The 20,265-nt window shown below is 43.7% G+C and overlaps 1 protein-coding gene across 1 annotated transcript; it reads right to left on the reverse strand.

Annotated features, from left to right (window-relative positions):
* Positions 1-211: 211 nt before the first annotated feature.
* On the reverse strand, positions 212-19,426 carry LOC146808543 (vomeronasal type-2 receptor 26-like). Its single transcript, XM_085620641.1, has 3 exons — positions 19,316-19,426; positions 4,755-4,764; positions 212-1,113 (listed from the first exon to the last, which is right to left on the reverse strand). The coding sequence occupies exon 3, from the start codon at positions 1,097-1,099 to the stop codon at positions 212-214; it is 888 nt and encodes a 295-aa protein (XP_085476767.1). The 5' UTR covers positions 1,100-1,113; positions 4,755-4,764; positions 19,316-19,426.
* Positions 19,427-20,265: the final 839 nt, after the last annotated feature.

Consider the following 20,265-nt stretch of genomic DNA (forward strand, 5'->3'; position numbering starts at 1 on the left):
GTTAGTCAAGTAAACTCCAAACATCATTGATCTCATTCTTTTGGACACCCTGTCATGGTCTAAGATATAATATTATATGTTTGGTATTAGGTATTTCCTATTTCTTGAATTTAGAATCAGACAAGATACCTCTGTGTGGACAAATGCACCCATTTATTCCATTACACTATTTTGGAGTACCTGTGGTTCAATTCACTTTTGAAAGAACCAATTATTTTTTTTTACGAATAAGATTGTGCCTAGTGTTTATTTCAGGCCTCCTCAAAATTATATAGCATTTTGGAAAGAATATACATCCGAGGAGTCCAGCACTGGAGCACAGGATGGCAAACACCTCCACGGCCACCATGTACTTCCCCCGCGTGCTCAGGTATGCTGGGAGGAAGGAGATCCACACACTGACAAACACCAGCATACTGAAGGTGATCAGCTTGGCCTCGTTGAAGCTTCCAGGCAAATTCCTTGAGAGAAAGGCAACTACAAAGCTGACTGTGGCCAGGAGGCCCATGTATCCCAGCATGCAGTAGAAGAAGATGGTGCTCCCTTCATTGCACTCAACAATAATTATTTCCTTATAAGACAACATGTTTAGCTCTGCAAAAGGAGGTGATCTAACCATCCAAACAACACAGATAACAACTTGCATCAAAGAAGAGATAGAGACTACACATGTTGGTGTCTTTGATCCCAGCCACTTCCTTGCAGAGCTGCTGGGATTTGTTGCCTTGAAGACAATGACAACTACGATGGTTTTAGCCAAAACAGAGGCGACACTGACAGAAAATATAACCCCAAAGACCGTCTGTCGGAGCATGCAGGTTAGCTTGTGAGGACGACAGATAAATATAATCGAACAGAGGAAGCAGAGCATGAGGGAGGCGAGAAGAAGGAAACTGAGACCACGGTTGTTGGCTTTGACGATGGGGGTGTCTCTGTATTTAATGAAGACTCCAAGGACCAAAGAAGTGATGAAAGTCAAGAAGGCAGCAAATATGGTGAGTGTGAGTCCCAGGGGCTCTTCAAACGAGAGGAATTCAGTCACTTTAAGGATGCAACGATCATGTTTTTCATTGGACCATTTGTCGTCAGGACATTTCATACATTCATCTCTGCCTGAAGAAATAATGAAATTATGTTATATTTGGAGACAGTCTCTGTCTATGGAATAGACCTCATTGTAATTGCAGGGGAACTGTCAATAATACATCTAATCAGTACATAATTACTCACATAAGAAACTAGAACATTGAAATGGTTCCAACCAATGTGTTATTCATTAAGGCCAAGAATGGCTCCAGGAGGGTTGGCTTCATGTCAGATTATTTTAAAAACCACTGTCAGAATGAATAATTTCCTTTTACAATAATATGGTATGCATTTAACTTTCCTGTATTTAAAGTACGTTTTATTTAAACTTGATTTGCAAAGGGTAGTCAGAGGTTTGTGACATACACTATACAGTTCACAGATTTGTACCTATTTCTTCACACAACATGCAGGTCCTATATTTATAGAGAAAGTTATATGTGGGTGTGACACACAGTCAGTGCAAGTGATACACATCCCAGCAGTGTGATGTGGACATGATCCTCAGCTATTCATTAGTTCCTAGCACCCAAATGGGCAACATTAATCAATCAATCAGTCGTTTGTTAAGCGCGAATACTCACCCGTAAGGGTCTCAAGGCGCTGGGGCAGGGCGGGGGGGTTAGCAGGCTCTAGTCCATCAAGTCCTGTCGAAGAGCCAGGTTTTGAGGTTTCTTGCGAAGATGGGGAGCGATATTATCTGTCTGAGGAGGAGCAGAAGGGCCGTGAGGAAGGAGAAGGAGCGGCCTCCTGATCTGGTCTTTCTGTCGCGCGGAACCACGGCATAGGAGAGCTGGGCTGATAGTATGGTCCTATGGGGTGAGTGGAATTTGAGTCAGCTGTTCAGGTATGCTCGTCCGGTGTTGTGGAGGGCCTTCTGGGCGTGGGTGAGCATCTTGAAGCTGACTCTAGCTTCGATGGGGAGCCAGTGGAGTGTACGTAGGTGCTGGGAGATGTGGCAGTGTCTTGGCAGGTCGAGTACCAGTCTTGCGGTGGTGTTCTGGATGTTCTGTAGCTTGCGGGTGAGGTTTTTGTTTATTCTGGCAAGGAGTGCGTTGCCATAGTCGAGTCTTCTGGTGACCAGTGACGATCTTTCTGTGTTCAAGGGGGATCCATTTGAAGGTCTTACGTAGGAGGGCGAGGGTGTGGAAGCAGGAGGACAAGACGGAGTTGGTCTGGCGGTCCATTTTGAGCTCGGAGGTCAGGATGATTCCCAGGTTGCGTGCATGATCCATGGGGATGGGCGGACTTCTGAGGGCGGGGGGCCACGAGGTGTCGTTCCAGGTGTTGGGGTTTGGGCCCATGATGAGTACTTCTGTTTTGTTGTTGTTTAGTTGTAGGCAGCTGTTTTTCATCCATTTAGCGACGGCTTCCATGCCTTCTCGAAAATTGTGTCTGGTGGTATTGGGTTCGTTGGATAGGGAGAGGATGAGTTGGGTGTTGTCTGCGTATGACACAATGTTGAGTCAGTAGGTTCTGGCGATGGGGGTGAGCGGAGCCTTGCAGACGTTGAAGAGTTTAGGGCCGAGGGAGGACCCTGGGGACCCTGCAGGTGGTAGGTGTAGGGTTCGAGATGAAGGGAGGGAGTCTGACCCGCTGCGTTCTGCCAGAGAGGAAGGAGTGGATCCAGTTGAGGGCCTTTTCTTGGATCCCTGTGTCATGGAGTCTGCGTCTTAGGGTGTGGTGAGAGACTGTGTCGAACGCCGCTGAGAGGTCGAGGAGGATGAGGATTGCTGTTTTTCATTTGTCCTGTAGGACAAATGTCTGTTGCAGCAAGGAGGGCGGTTTCCGTAGTGTGATTTTTTCTGAAGCCGGATTGGGAGGAGTCGAGGATGTTGTGCTCTTCGATGAATGTGGTGAGTTGGCTGTTGATGGCTTTCTCGATGACTTTAGCTGGGAACAGGAGCAGGGAGATAGGTCTGTAGTTTTTGATGTCAGTTGGGTCCGCCGAGGGTTTCTTCAGGAGGGGGTTGACCTCGGCATGCTTCCAGTCGTCGGGGAACGTGGCGGTTGCCAGGGAGCGGTTGATGGTGTGGCAGAGCATGGGCGTGATGGTGTCGGCGGCTCTGTTGAAAATGTGGTGGGGGCAGGGGTCCATGGGGGCCCCAGAGTTCATTGACTTTATTGTCTTCAGAGTGTCTTCAGTGGTGAGGGCTGTCCAGTTGTCGGTCGCCTGCTTCAGGGTGTCGGGGTGGTTGGTGAGGGTTCAGTGTGTTGGTTGTCTTCATTGAAATTGTCGTGGATGCTCTTGATTTTGTGGTGAAAAAAGGTGCTGAGTTTGCCACAGAGGTCTTGTGAAGGAGGAATGTGGGTGGACTCGCTGGTGGGTTGGGCAAACTCCTTGATGATTTTGAAGAGTTCTTTGTTGTTGTGTGCGTGAGTGGAGAGTCTGTCTTCAATCGATTTTTCCTCGTTTTTCTGATGAGTTGGTGGTGGGCGTTTTTGGCGGCTCTGAAGTTGTTGTGGGTTTCTGTGGATTTGGTGTTCCTCCAGGCATTTTCAAGGCGGCGGCAAGTGCGTCTGGACTCTCGAAGTTCAGTGGTAAACCAACTGGCTTTCTTGGCATGGGTGTTGTTGTTTTTCTTGAGGGGGGCTATGGTGCTGGCGTTGTCGGAGATCCATCTGTGCAGGGTTCGGGCTGCGGTGTTGGGGTCATCGTTTTCCGCGATGGTTGGGGTGGAGTTGCTGAGTTATGAGGTTAGCTGGTCGTCGGTGATTCTGGTCAAGTTTCTTCATGGGAGCAGGTGCAGGTGTCTGTGGATGGTGGGTGTTAATAAAGCCTACAAACTAGCACACGCTGACCTCACCACCTATATGTGCACTGGTGCGCATTTCAGAAAGCATTCTTTGAGAAGAACGTTCCGTAAGATTATTGTCTAACAAGGAGATCCTAGGGGGAAAAATGCAACATTTGGTATATAATATTTAATAGCGAATTAATCAATATATCAGAGTCTAGTACAGATCTCTTAACTGAATTAATCATTTTGGTGAAGTTGAAGTAGATTATGAATGACAAAAATATATGCTTAGCCAAACAAGAACCATATGCATAGGGAATAATAATTTTATTTAATCAAAGATTTTTATAAAACAATTGTATATTGTCAAATTAATAATTGTACAGTGATAATTAAGAGACACACAAAGGACAGGAGCAAAGTAGGTGTCTGCTTTTTGCTGGCCAATATTTTAACATTATTCACAATTTTGTGAATTATAATGATTGCAGAGCAATTGAGTAATTAGGAAAGATGATTTCAGTCTGATTCTTTGATGTTTTAGTTCCCTATTTTAAAATGTAAAGAGAAATCACTACAACATAAAACACTAATTTTGACCTCTCCAATTCTATAGAACCAATTAGAAAGAGAACTGATCACTTGAAGAGAACAATCGGGTGCAGAGTGGGATAGCCACACTTGGGGTGGAGATTTTGTCCCGACTGCGGATGTAAAGATACTACTCGTAACGTACCTTTGTGAATGCCAGAAGTTGTAGACTTAGACTTTTGGTCAATGAGCCCCAATATGTCTGTTTACGAAAGCTAAAGCTGTCCGTAGCCAAGATCTAAAAAGGAAATTCTGTTTTTGTGTCTGCTTTCATGACACCTGAGACTGAAGTTTTCAGTAGCAGTGTTCCTGCCTACACCGGCTACCACCTACTACATGTGTCATTCTGCATTGTTCACAATCCCTGTGGTGGGGAGGATCTTTTAATCTGTAAGAAATATAATAATGTTTCTAGTTCCTCTTTATTAAAAGTCATTAGACATATCTGTTTTTAGATCTAATGTAGTGACATCCTTACCTCCCTACCAAACACAAATAAAGCATAATACCACTATTAATAACAATACTAACAACATTAGTGTACACACATATATACATACTTAAATGGGCTATCTTCATCCCCCTCCTGCCATTACTTTGTTGAAGTGTTGTTTGCATTCTGGGTCAGCCATCAATACTGGGGCGGCTCCTCCATTTGTACAGAGGAGTGTCTCCCCAACTATACAAAATGCCTCTAAAAAGCCCTAGAGATGAAAAATAAAATGACAATAAATGGAATTTATTGCAATTTTTTTTTATCCACTCATCCAGAAAAGAGTGTCAGAACGGGGTGGGGCCTGCTGCGTGACAGCAGTAGGGAGGAGGGTTGGGCTGCCTTGGCAATTCAAAGTATGCATGTCCTTTTGGCCGGCCGTCTTGCGACGACCAACCAGACATACACACTTTGAAACCTCTCACCCATCCGTCTTAGGACAGCTGGCTTGCGGCAATGATGCGAGGTCTGGCATCGCATTGCGTCAGTTCTGATGAGGAACTGCTAGGACTGCGATTTGGGGTCTTACATACAACTGCGTCGCCATGCGTCAGTTCCGATGAGCAGTTGCAAAACTCTGTGGCCCTTTGCAATGCTTTACACCAGATTTGTTGGGACCATAGTTGGGCTGGCAAGGCACCTCTAGCCCCACTTTGCAAGTCCAAGACTGGAGAGGCACAGGAGGGACAACCACTTGGGGGGTTAGTATTCACAGCAGCCAGAGTCCAGCTGCAGTCAAAATGTTTGGAGCTCTCATCAGGAGGCCAGCCAACTAGCTTTTATAGTCACTCTGGTGGCCCTATTTTCAAGATGCAGGTCCAGTCCTTTTCATTCAGGCAGTAGGGCAGGAGGGAAGCAGAGTAGCAGGTCAGCGGTCTGTCCCACTTGCAACAGAGTAGCACAACAGTCCTTCTTCTGAGTCTTACACAGGTCCAGACGTGTACTGAAGAGTGAGTCTGAGGGTCCTTTTTTTATACATGATGCCATCTTTGAAGTTGAAAAAGTTTCTTTGAAGTGCTTTTGCCTCCCTGGCCTGGCTCCAGCCGGTCTGCAGGCTAAATTGGCTAGTGTGACGTTAATTGTGTGAAGGTAGGGCACAGTCTATTGCTTTGCAAGTGGGGATGTGCTCAGCCCTGCCCCATCCTGCTAGTGATGGCCAATCCAGGCACACCTAATCCCTCTATTCTGTGTCTGCCCATGAAGAATTTACAACGCCCATCTACACCCAAAGCCAAACTGCCAACTACACTCAATCATGTGACCCAGGAACAGGTTGCAGGCACCAAATAGTTAGGGTAAGACAATGCCAACTTTCTAAAAGTACAAAAACTGGGGGGGTAGGCCCAAACCGACCAGAGCCAGGTAGAGCCGTACTAAATTGAATATAAAAAACAGGGAAACCCGGCTCTGTTTGACCTTCTGCTCTTATTATTTTTTAGCAAAAAACAGACCACTATCTTTTCTGCTTGAATGGATTTTTTATTAAACCATTCCTATTCCTTGCAATTGTTTATATTTATCCAAAAAAAATGTGGTTGCATGAGAAGTGAAGAGACACAGATTTTTCAAATTAGCAAACAAAACATGAGAAATACTTATGACTTTTCACAATAGACAACGCATGAAATGCTTATATACAAACACATTTATTTACAATAACGTTGGACTTTTGCATCATAACATCAGAGTAATCTTATCTCTATCTTGCTTTTGAGGCCAAACATGTGTCAAACGCGGGAAAATATTTGGAGTGTGTGCATGGGCGTACGATTCAATACAAAACCCTCATGTCACAACAAGTTTATTCGAATTCCTCCGTGTTGAAAAAAGGGCCGACGTGTTTCAAGACTCAGTCCTCTGGTACCGGGACTCTCATCAGGGCTTCATGTTAATGGTCAGCGATTTCTAAAAAACATAAATGATGCAAACTCAGCATCAGTGAAAATGAAAACTAAACACTACTCTCCTTAAATGCGCTTATTTCAATTTTAGGTACCTGATTGCCTGATTCTCAGAAAGAGCTGCTGCTCTTGCTCCTATTTGCGTGATGACCAGAGACGGAAATCGCCGCAGTGCTCCTCATAGTTTATGTCGGGGGGAATTTCTACAAAAAGATTAAAATGAATATTTTTCTATTTCAGTATATTTAAATACATGAACATTAGGCAACTCAATGGGACAAGGTTAAAAAGTACCTTTCAAACGCTCCCCGGTCGCTCAGAGAAAGGCGTCTATTTCTGTAATCATTGCATCCCTACAAGCAAATGGAAGACATGTTACTGGGGCCATCAACTTGTCGCCGATAATTATAAACATGCTAGATTATAACATGAAGGGCACTTACTATTTTTAAATCTGAGCACATCCATATTCAATATCCGATATGAACCAGCAACTTCATTTTCAGCAGGGCATTCCCCATGTGAACACTTCCTGTATTTTTACCCTATGCATCATGGGAAAAATGTTTTGGACCATTAACATTGACGTTTAGGTCCCATTGTGGTCAAGACCGGGCAAGTGCATTCTGGGACATGTAGTTTCTGGACAGCTCATGCATGGCTCCTGGTCTTCCTCAGCGTCACATGGTCCTCACAGCTGCAGAGTCAAGTTCATTGTCAACTCTCCTGAAAACTCCTGACATTGGTGGGCATTTGTTTTCCAGATCTCCTTGTCAGTTCGATGTCGAGAGTTGAGGGCCCGGTGTCCAGCGGAAGCACCAACAGGCTTTGGCAACTGCAAACAACGTAGAAGTCGAAGATGGGGCAATGTCAGGACCACCAAGGTCCAGGAGACTCACCACAAGCAGGGGAGTCAGGGCAAGCCCCGAACAGTTGAAGGAGCCCAGAAGAAACAAAGGTGACTCTCAACAGGACCCACAGGCCGGAGGCACTGGAGTCGCAAGAAGACCTTGTGCAGCTCACGATGTGGTGTAGATAAAGACTTTGGTCACTGGAGATACTTGAGGTTGGGGCTACTTGGAGCCCGAAGATCTTGGTAGAATGAAGCCAGCAAGCCCTTGCAACTGCAAGTCAACATTGTGCACAGGGGTGTGGTTCCTGATGCTCACACGAGGGACACTGGCCTCAAGCTTGGTGAGAGGACAGGACAGGCCTCGAGAGCTCTGTAAAGTTACCACTTGTGTTGCAGAACCATTTGGAGTACGGAGGGGCTCAGGATAAGCTTAGTTGTGGTGCATGCATGTGCATGGAAGTGACTACTTCACTCAAGGGAGATTCCTTCAGGTGTTTTGGATGCCTACACACCTTGGAAGACTCCTGTATGGTGCACATGCACTGACGATGCAGCACACTGAAAGGGGGACAAAGTTGAGCCCAAACAAACTCCAGCGAAGTCCAGCATGCCCAGACAGTAGAAGTTGAAGTGGTGTCTGAATTGAATCATGTTCCACGATGAATCTATGGACCCTGCCACAGGTAGGCTATTGAGTACCCTAAGGAAAGGGTTGGGACGATTCAGGGGACCCTCCCATGGGAGGTTTTAGACAGGGGGAGGTTACTCCCATGTCCTTTGTCCAGTTTCGTGCCAGACCTGGTTTGAACTGGACTAGGCAAGGATTTCAACAACAGTGGTCCCCAGAAAGTGAAATGGAAACCAAAGGAATGAATATAGATTCAATCGTAGCTATATTTAGTGGACTTGTCCAGGCGGACAGAGGTCTGATATTTACTTGTAGGTTTAGATAAATCATACAAAACAATACATAAAATGGGACACAATCCCGTGTCCTACTTAGCCAGTAGAGTACATAAACAAGGGCGATTGATTTCCTCTCTATAGTTATTGATTTCCTGCAGCACAATGCCGCCACCCTTGTTTATCAATGGTGAACTCTGCTCCAGACTCTTACTTGAGTCCGTGCAACATGTCTTTTCCCATTTTTAACCTCTCTACCCACAAACTCTCCTGCCATGAGATCTCAATTCTCAGTAAAGGGCTCTCTTTTGTACCTACAATAATACCCAAATTGTTTGGACCTGCAATCCGAACTACTGCGTTTAAAAAAAAAAATAAGACTGTATACTTATTTTCCACAGAACCCTAGCCCTTTGAAATTGTCGAATACACCCTTCAGACCCCCTTCTACTTTCTCACCTTTTGCCATCATGATCCCCAGTGAGGTCATTACCTATGAAAAATTGGTTCTTAAAGAAGTATCACGTTTAGCTGACTCACACCACTACATTCCTTACAATACTTCAATATTTCTGTTGAAGAGAAGTCAGCCATATCCACCCTACGTGAGAATAATAACCTAGTGATCAAACCTGCTGACAAGGGTGGCGGCATTGTGCTCCAGGAAATCAATAACTATAGAGAGGAAATCAATCGCCAATTGTCCAATACGGACCATTACTGTAAGCTACCTGCAAACCCAACAAAGGAGCTACAGACTCTAATAAAACAAATCACCGATGAAGGCCTTCAACAAGGTTTCATCAGCCAACATGAATATCAATTTCTGAACACAAAATTTCCACGTACACCCGTGATCTATACCTTGCCTAAGGTTCATAAGAGATTGGCCAACCCTCCGGGCCGCCCAATTGTGTCTGGTTGCGGTTCTATTCTGGAGCCCTTGGGCCAATATGTCAACCATTTTATCAAAGACTTTGTCCCCCTCACTGAATGTTACATTAGAGACAGTATGTCTATGATTAATCTCATAGAAAACCATCCATTTGACCCCAATTGTGAGATTTTGTGTAAATTGGACGTCGAGTCCCTGTACACAAATATCCCACAAAAGGACTCCTTACTAGTCATGGAGGTGGTCCTCAATCACAGACCCCGGCCACACACAGTCCCCACTAACTTTATCCTACAACTTCTGGAGGTTTGTCTCACTAGAAACTTCTTTCTCTTTGAGGATCAGTTCTACCAGCAAGTTAAAGGTACCTTGATGGGCGCTATATTTGCCCCTAATCTGGCCATTCTCTACATGGACTCTCTTGAGGTCAACCAAATACTAGCAGATACTAATCCCTTTCGCTCATGCATTGGAAAATGGAAGCAATATCTTCATGATTTGGCATGACGATGAGATTACTCTTGAATCGTTTCTCCACTGGCTTAACAACAACTGCGGTGGCTTGAAATTCACCCTTACCCACGATAAAACAACTTTCTCATTCCTTGACCTAAAAATTAAACATAATTAGGGCACGCTCAGAACAGGGTTGTTTCGTAACCCAACGGAACGTAATACCTTATTGAGCTATGATAGTAACCATCCACGGGCACTCCGAGATTCACTTCCATTCTCTCAGTTCCTATGGATCAGAAGGAACTGTTCCCTAAAGGATGATTATTTCCTTGAAGCCAAAACACTATGTACCAAACTGACCAGTAGAGGCTTCCCCCGTAGACTTGTTTGTAATACAATGAAAAGAGCATGGTACTGCCCCCGTTTTACTGGAGCCCAAAATAAAAATCAACTCTCCCCGTCTGGTATGCGTAACTACCTTCTCCCCAGTCTCAAATGCAATACGAAAAACCATCATAAAAAATTGGCCGGTTCTCAATGCTGGAACCCTCAACTTGGAACGTCCTATTTTCGCTTTTAAGAAAAGCAGAAACTTCAAGGATCATCTTGTCCGCGCAGCATTACCCAGCAACAAAAAAAGCCACCCTACATTGAATGATCTCTGGTCCCTTGCACCTTTAAATGGTCACTCGAAATGTGGTAACTGCGTGGTATGTGATTTTACAATTGAGGCCAAAGAGTTTGTTTTCAAAGATATCAAAACTGAATATGTTCACAAACTGTAATACATTCAATGTTGTGTATGCTATCTTCTGCCCCTGCAACAAAATATATGGGGGACAAACAACACAAAAGATCCGTCTACGAATCTCCCAGCACAGGAGCAGAATCAGGTGCAAAACAGCGAATGCACCCTTGGTTGAACATTTCAAACAAAATGGACACTCTGAAAACGATATCCGTTGGATTATTATAACTGTGGTGAAACTACCTCCTTGAGGAGGCGACATCTCGAAAATACTGAAGAAAGAAGAACTTAAATGGATCCTAAAAACAGATAGCTTAAATACTGGATTGAACCGCCTTTAGGACTGGACCTCATTGATATAAAATAATTCCGATGTGTATAACCGATACTGTTTATGTTCTCTAAATTGCCCAAAAAGTTGTTTTATTTTGCAATTGTAAATTATATGTCATCATAACTCTGTTTATCAACTACAGGTCACTCCCCTCTATGCACAACCAACACTTCCAAAATGGCTTCTTCACCTTGTCTCTTGCACAAGTCCTTCTTCTATTAACACTCATTGGGGTTTTGTCCCGTAGTCCCTTACCAGTTTCTAGTACTTGCCCACCTGACCCAATTGCTCCAATCACTGCTCCCGCAGGGTTACAAAAGTTGGTCATGTGATTCTCTCTCTGGAATCACACCCGGAAGAATCCTGCTATTAAGCAACTTCCCTGAAACATACTGGTAAGCACTGGCCCCGCTTCCCCCATTTATACCTCCCAATTGCTGTCTGCATACTAATTTGCCTCCCCTTCCTTAGGCGACTGAGCCGCTAGAGTACACGAAAGCGACTCCCCCCGTATCCGAGCTGGAATTCATCATATCTGGTGAGTTTCGTTCCCTTCACTTGGTCCCTCAACCATGTAGATCCGCGTTAAAACCTAGTTCCTTCCTTTAGGAGCCGCCATTATAGCAGCCCTTGTCTCCTCGCCCAAGTTCCCCCATTCTGGAATTGCGGTAAGACATGACTCTACGAGCCTTGTTGCATGTTTTTCTCTTCACGTTAGCGCCTCCCCCTCACTTCTGATTACTTCTGACCACGCCATCGCTTATACTTATGTACTGTACTGTACTACTAATTAGCACGTGTTTGAAACGATGTATGCAACTGGCTATTCTCCTTAATCCAAGTGCTTCTAATGCCGCCATCTCGAATTTTCACCGCACTGAGTTTCTTTATTTAGTATGTAAGTGAGCCTATGTATGCAACTGTCAGAATGTTACTACTGTTCAATTGTTTCTGAATTACTGCCTAGATGCTACCTGCGCACTATTTTACCCTCCCACACTCCTTGGTTAGACTCAACATCACCGCCGATACTATCGCACTAAAACGCCTGACTAATTATGTGACCAGTTCCTACTCAGCCTTGCTGCCTCCAGTGTAATATTGAGTAACCTCCACAGACCAAGCATGTTCTACAATCCCCCACTCTCACTCGTCATAATTTTAACCTATTTTGCAGCGATTGCACTCGCCTTGGGTGACATTCCTGCATACACTTGTCTGCACGCTTAGCTATTCAGCATGGCTCATGATTGTAACCTATTTCGCAGCGATTGCACTCGCCTTGTTTGACACTCCTGCATACACTTGTCTGTGCACTTAACTATTTAGAATGGCTTAACGACTTATCTAATAGTTCCCCTCAATGCCCCATCGTGGCCTTACCTTACTAGGTTAACCACCACACCTTGTCTACACATCGTATTATATACATGGTCCATATACCACTTGAGCACACCAGCCCTTTTTCACATCCCATACTACTCACAACCTACCTCTTCCTGTGTGGCTCTCGTATCTTAATGCATGCTAACCAGAACTTTCAGAGTCTGAAATGCATGTTTTTTTCACTGCGTTGCCACTATTGAGTTTCCTAGTTATCTGTAATCCTCCTAACTGTTTCGCTTATGTATCTTCCTTCCCCCTTTACTCCCCCAGGCTAATGAGGCTCTATTTAACAGGCATGTTATTTAAGTCCTGATGATGATCCGCTCATCCTTCAAACGGATTGAAACGCCGTCGACACCCTCATACACCTTATACGCAAAAATCCTTTCGTTTATTGCGCTGTAAAGATGCTTTGTAGTGATTTGTTCTTGTAACACTGTATATCCTCCTTTTGTAACAAACCGGAAAAGCTTTACCTGAGCCCCCTGTTGTTTCGTTTTTTCCCTTGTTTATGCACTCTACTGGCTAAGTAGGACACAGGATTGTGTCCCATTTTATGTATTGTTTTGTATGATCATATCCGAAACCTAAAAGTAAATATCAGATCTCTGTCCGGCTGGACAAGTCCACTAAATATAGCTACGATTGAGTCTATATTCATTCCTTTGGTTTCCATTTCACTTTCTGGGGACCACTGTTGTTGAAAACAATTGTCTCCCAAGGTCCCTGGTCGACTTCTCTTGGGTTCCCTTGTTGTTGCAGAATATGGACTATGGAAGGAGGCAGCAAGGAGGCACCAAATGTGCCCCTCATGCAGACTTTGTGGTCCTGGCAAGCGCACCCACCCTGCTGCAATACACTAAATCCTTTTTTTCAGGTGGTCACTACTCCCTGTGACAGGATAGCTATTGTTCTGCCTTCCCCTTCTCGAGCTTGGTTCAGCAGCAGGAGGGCAGAATCATGTCTCTGGTCGGCAGCAGCCATGTTGTGCTGTCCGGGTCTAGAAGACTGGCACTGGGAACACTGGGAGCCTAACGGAAGGCTCTTCCAGTGCTTGGAATCATCCCTTCCACACTGTTTAAGGTGTGGGGGTATGATTCCAACATGTTTGATACCAAACATGGTAGGATTCGTTGCAGCCAATTTCGAGATGGTCATCGTTTAATTACGCGGTGCCCCTCTGTATGGTATATGGCTACTTCACTTACAGCCCTGGAGAATGGACTCCGTAGACTGTAGCATTGTCCTGCTCATGCAGGGGCACCCTTACACTTATGACCAAGCACCCTGCCTTCAGGATTGATAAGGCCTGCTATAGGGGTAACTTATAGGTGTTATGTGCAGTTACCCTAGATATAGGAAACCTATATCTGTCGTATGTGGTGCTATCACCAGCTTATACAGGCTGCAATGGCAGGCCTGTAGTTGCATTTTGAATGGTCTCTCATGGGTGGCATAATGCATGCTTCAGTCCTTGGGGGACCTCTGGGTACCTATGCCCTGGATACCTTAGTACCATATACTAGGAGCTGATAAGTGTTCCCCAGTATCCAATCTGGGATGTACCTGAGTACTGACCACAACAATTTAAGGGAGAAAGTAGAGAGACTGGGGTCCTGATTAGCAGGATCCTAGTCAGACTAGCCAATAACAGCTTAGCATCAGACAAAACGTGTGGGTAACCATAAAAGCAGATCCTACTTTCCTACAACCAGTCTACTATGGACTTATAAGTAAAGTAACTAAAACACACCAATCAGGTGTAAGCCAATGTTACCATGTTTTTGGGGGTGAGCACCAGGACTTCAGCACTGGTTAGCAGTGGTGAAGTGCACAAAGTCCTAAGTCCAGCAAAGAAATTCAGAAAAATAGTAGGGTGGAGGCAAAACGTTTGCGGGAAGACCACCCTAAGGCTGATAGGTCTAACACACCCCTAGTTTGCTGAACTATTTTGCAGCACTGCTTGTTTTACCGCCATTCCTGATTCATGTCAAATAAAATTACATTTAATGAAAATGCCATGTTGTTTGAACTCAGCCATTTTGTTTTTCCCATGTTATACTTAGGCCTGAACTGTACTTGCACTTCTGACATATTTTGGCTCCTTTTCATATCGGTACTCGTAAGCAAGGACTCGCACAAGACATGTTCGGACTCTGAGAAGTGTATGTAATCTGTATCTCTTTAAAGGTCCTCTCCGTCCTTTTCATGAGAAAGTTCAGCACCTGATGATGTCTAGTTTTCAGCGTCTGTCACATGTCATTTCTATTGCTAGTTATGGGATGAAAATGCATAAAAAGTGATGCCTTAATTTTCGATGTCGGTGCCAGGTCTGGGAATAGAAGAGGCACACATGGGCATGGTTTTAGATTTATAAGGCTTTATTTCAGATGACTCACTACGTTCAAGGCAAAGGAAAAAAGATCCCTGGCATTTGCTCGATTGTTTCCAGCATTTGAAAGATGTGGGAACCCACTGCATAAAAGTAAATTAAATACTTATAACACAAAGCAGACAGGCCCGTGAAAGGAGATAAAATTGAATAAAAGTGGCAATATTGATGACTCTTGAGGAACTCCTCAAGGGACGGATATTACACCCCAAGGGCCTGATTCACAAAGGTAAACTGAGACGAAAGCCTAACTTTATGACTTTCATTATTCACAAAGGGCATTTACGAGTATCAAAGTTAGACTTTTGCCTCAGTTTTCGTCTCAGACCAAAACTTAAGTTTAACTGAGACAAAAGTCTAACTTCCCTACTCGTAAATGCCCTTTGTGAATACCGAAAGTCGTAAAGTTAGACTTTCATTGTAGTTTACCTTTGTGGATCAGGCCCATTATTTATAACCTTCACCTTACCAGCTTCAATCTTACCTCTTGCTCTACTCACTTTCCTCCCAAGATTCTCAGCCTTATAGATTTTCTGTACCTTGTCTACATCCATCCACTCACTCAGCCATTCATCCTTTCAATTCCCACTTCCACCATTAACCCTTTCAAAAACAAATACATGCCCTCACTCACTTATTATGCATTCATGCCCTCAGTTACCATTTTATGCATATTTACTTCTATAAAAGCTAGAACTATTGGTTTTGCAAATTTTTGCTTGATATGTCATCTAAAGGTTAACCACTGAAACATATTAATAAAGGGCAGGAAACAGGCACTTGTCCGGCAAGTGATGGATTTCAGAGAGCTGGAAAGTGCAGACTCCACACAAGTGATATTTTGGTGAATTGTACTGAACTAGTGTGAAGTGATCAGTGATTATTTTGAGCAGATGGTTGTCGGTGGAGACCACCAGCACTCATTTCTGGGGACCAGTACTTGTTTTTCCTGAGTAGACATTTCCTGAGAGCAAGAGGGAGAAACACATTCAAAAGGAAAAAAATGAGGAAAAGAAAAACAGGAAAAAGCTTCAGAGCGAGACGGCTGGAACCTGCAAGAGTGTGTTAAAGAGGCAGGGAGTGTCTGGCAGTGGATTAAAGAGTCATGAGGTGGATTCAAGTCTATGCAGCCTTGGTATGCCACTTGACAACATTTAATAGCACAGGACGCTGGCTTCTGAGTAGAGCTCTGGGCACCAACACTCAATCAATCAATCAATCATTCTATTGCAAATTAATCACAGTAACTTTTCATCTCTTCCCTTTAATGATCATCATTCAGGTAATTGAAACCATACTGATACAAAATATAAAAGCACAAGTAGCATAACATTATAAAACAGCAGAAAACATACAGAGCATACAGAATCATTATACAGATAGTTTCTTTTTTTAACCTAATAGCACCACTAAGATCATTGAGAAAGCTGAACAGGTAACTTCATTTGATGACATATGAAGATGAACAAGAACTGGTCAACTGAGTAAATGCAGAGATTTAAGAAGCGGTTTCAAAGAGTGTTTACGAATATGAAGACAACATTTATAAACTCAACCTAACTGCAGTGTATACTGGACAGAAACAGCATCAGATGGACAGGGTGGAAAAAAATCTCAGCCCAAAGGTAAACTTATAAAAAGGTGCCCACGTCCCAGCCTAAAATGTGCCAGTACGTACCTGGGGTAGGTGTACTTAACCCTATAGAGACAGGGTTCAGGGTTCAATGTTAGCAACAGTTTTTAAAAGAACATACAACCACGCTGACTGTTTTCAGAAGTCCAGGTCCCTCCCTTTGTGCCCATGAAGGGCAAGGAACGAAGATTTAACCCAACACTTACCTTTTTTTACGACAGTGCCAGGATTTAAAAAAAGGCCAGGAACAAGTTCAGCACTTGCTTATTTAATACATTGGGACCACAGGACCTTTAGGGCACCATCTAGAGAGGAACATTTTGAAATTAGTAATCTATCCAGCTGGATCCCAAGGGCATATTAACATGGGCTGGCGATAACATTATCGTCGCTTTAGTGTACGCTTTCCGGCGAAAAGTGGCGATAATTTTATCGCAATATCATGTTCTTGAAATGTACATCGCAATATTTACAAGGATGCTCACGCATGTTTGCAGACGTTAGTTTTTGGGGAAAAACACGGTTTTCGGCCAAAACTAACGTCTGCAAAAATGCAGGGGCATATTATCAAGCGGCAGCGCTAATTATCAAGCGGCAGCTATAATTATCGGTGGCCGCTCTTAGAGAGATTTCTTTTATCGCCGGCTATCGCTGGCAATTATCGGCATTCTATCGCTGTATTAGCGCGATGGCGATAATTTACCAGCGATAGCGGTGTTTTCCATGGAACATCAATGGTTTTCTTGCGATGTTCCATGTAAAACAGCCATAATCTTGCTGATAAGACCCTGTGGTCGTAATCAGCAATAATCCACCCCCATTGTTAGGTATAGTTAAGTTTGTATTTTGGCAGATGTTAGTTTTTGGCAAAAAACGCGGTTTTCGCCAAAAACTAACGTCTGCAAACATGCTTGGGCATCCTTGTAAATATTGCGATGTACATTTCGCAATATTTTACAAGGTAGTCCGTCAAGGGTACGCCCAGTAACGCCCACTTTGCATTTCATTAGAGATGAAATTTTAGGCGTGCTTGAAACGGGTGCTAAGTCAAGAAAACATGCGCTAGCGTGTCCTTGATGATATTGCGATAAACTTATCGCTGCTTTTCACCCGAAAATGGACGCTAAAGCGGCGATAATGTTATTGCCAGCCCTTGTTAATATGCCCCCCTGACTTAACTATACCTAACAATGGTGGTCGATTATGCCGATACGACCTCAGGGTCGTATCAGCAAGGTTATCGTCGTTTTCCATGGAACATCGCTGGAAAACCAGCGATGTTCCATGGAAAACACCGCTATCGCTGGGAAATTATCGCCATTTCGCTATGCGTTATTAATACAGTGATAGCAAGGCGATAATTGCCAGTGATAGCCGGCGATAAAAAAAATCTCGCTAAGAGCAGCCAGCGATAAATTTCGCTGCCGCTTGATAATATGCCCCCAAGTTTGTCCCAAATTAAGGTCCACAGCACTAATGGGCAGAGTGTGATAGTATCTTCAGTATGCGGCAACCCATGCTCTTCACGACAAATGAAAATAGATGAACTAGGAGATGAGGAGAGCAGGTACCTACAATACCGGTTCCCCCACCTTTGCAAAATTGCCTAGTAAACATAACCCCAAATCCTCACCTGTTTCCTTGCAATGGAAAGACATTTTCTAGGGTAAATATCAAGCAAGACTGTAATAATTGTAGATCATAGTTTGGAAGTTCAATTGAACACAGCATCCATAGGCCTAGAATATTGCTGTCTCTGAATAGCCAATAGGTGGTGCCAACTACCAGATCTATTGAAAGGGACTCCTACTAAGTAAAGATGTGTGCCTTGCTAATTGGTTTAACGTTCATTTTAAATGGCTTGAAGGTCCCACATTTTGGATCAATCCTCGAGAAAAAATTAAGATGGTCTGCAAAGAAACAGAAATACAGCAATTTCTGTAAACCATTAGCAGAGCAGCAGGTGGGTGGGAGCACATTGCCTCACACCCCAGCACTCAATTTGCCCCAATGCATCATGAGAAATAGAGTGCATGATAATACTTACTTTAGTAGTAGTCTTTAATTTTTCACCCTTGTTGGTGCAGCCTGTGCTGTGCAACTCTAGACTTGTGTTTCTGAACACATTCCTTATCAGCATAGAACAACAAGTCATTTTGGGGGTGCTGGAAACGCTGCCAAAGTCTTCTACGGTCTATGTTCCACTCACTGGGTGCCGGTGCATCAACATCAGCTCAGTAGCACAAGAGAACTTTTTCAAACAGAAATAGGTTGGAAGCACACTGCCTCACATCCCAGCACTCAATTTTCGCCAGTGCATCATGGTAAATGCAGTGCATGATGTCACTTACCTCAGTAGTAGTATTTATTTTTTCACTCTTGTTGGTGCAGCCTATGCTGTGTAACTCTGGACACGTGTGTCTGGATTCATTCCTTCATCAGTAAGGACCAAAAAGGCATTTTTGGGGTGCTGGAAATGCTGCCCAAAGTCTTCTCAGTTCTCTGAATCTGACAAAATCCCTTCTCATCCCTATCAATGGCGTCTGCCTTCAAACACAAATCAAGGCCTTGTTGCCCATATTTCGACTTAATGTGTTTTCCCCTTCCTTCCCTCTCATCACCAAATCCTCCATATTCAACATTGATCCCTGCCTTTCTGGTAGTCAACCGAAGACGTGTCCTACCAAATCAACTTTCTCTGAATGACTAAAAGCCTTTAGCCCAACTTTACAACTACTCTATTGCTATTATAAGTACCAACCTCTTACACATGTAACCAGCATGGATGTATCTTTTCCAAATGCATCTTTCATTTTCTCAAGGAATTTGGTACATCAAGGAAACTCATACATGTTTGAATAGTCTTATTGAAAGAATTACATCCTCCAAAACTCACCATCAACAGAGATTTCCCCCTGTGCACAGGGGACACAGTCAAAGCAGCAAACAGGTTGTCCTTCAATGCCAGCTCTTCTGTACCCAGGAAGGCACTCCTCACTGCAGACAGAGTGTGGGATCTGCAGGACAAATACACCAGTGCAAACTGAAATATGTCACATAATGGGTACATTGCAGGATAAGGAACAGAAAAAGTCATACAAAAAATGAGTAAATGCTGAGTAGAACTTTCAGCAATGATGTCACATTTGTGTAATGCCTATTATTACATACTATTTTGCTAGTGATTAAACATAAACAATTATAATTTAGAAATTAAAATTGAGATTTTGGATGTTGGTGCAATACTGAATGGTGTATTGATTAAGCTATTTGGTCCTGCCTGTTTGTACAAGTGCACGTTTTTCTTCATTGATGAGGGGAGTGAAAGAGAGAGAGAGAGAGGAGAGAGAATGAATGACAGAGAGAGAGATTCAGTGGGTGCATGGACAAATGGCCCTACTGAACTCTGTATTCCCTTGAAACTATGAATTGCTGTCAATTTGGACCTTGACGTGGAAGGAGGCAAACCCTTGAAAAAGACATCACAATGGACATCCAAGATTAAAATCAGGGATCATATGACCTGGGATTTAAATGGCTATTCTGCTGATACCAGGATTCTAAATGTAACCATTGTTTTACATAACAGGCTACACTACAGCACCTCCTAGACCTTTGAATGTTTAACTTTGCAGCTCTAGAACAGCCCTGGGACTGTATCCCTAGATCATCGACTTCTAAGCCATGAAGTGAAGGCAGAGAATAGCCCAACGGGAGAGGCTGGTTACTGTAGGGGAGGAAGATTCATTGGAAGGTTCCACTGACATATGTAGAAGTCTCAGTAACCAGAAAAGTCACAGCCAATAAGGGGCTATCGAGATCACAGATGCAATCTTTCCCAAATCTTCTTCTG

The sequence above is a fragment of the Triturus cristatus genome, chromosome 8, assembly GCF_964204655.1.
Source record: "Triturus cristatus chromosome 8, aTriCri1.1, whole genome shotgun sequence".
Lineage (NCBI taxonomy): Eukaryota > Metazoa > Chordata > Amphibia > Caudata > Salamandridae > Triturus > Triturus cristatus.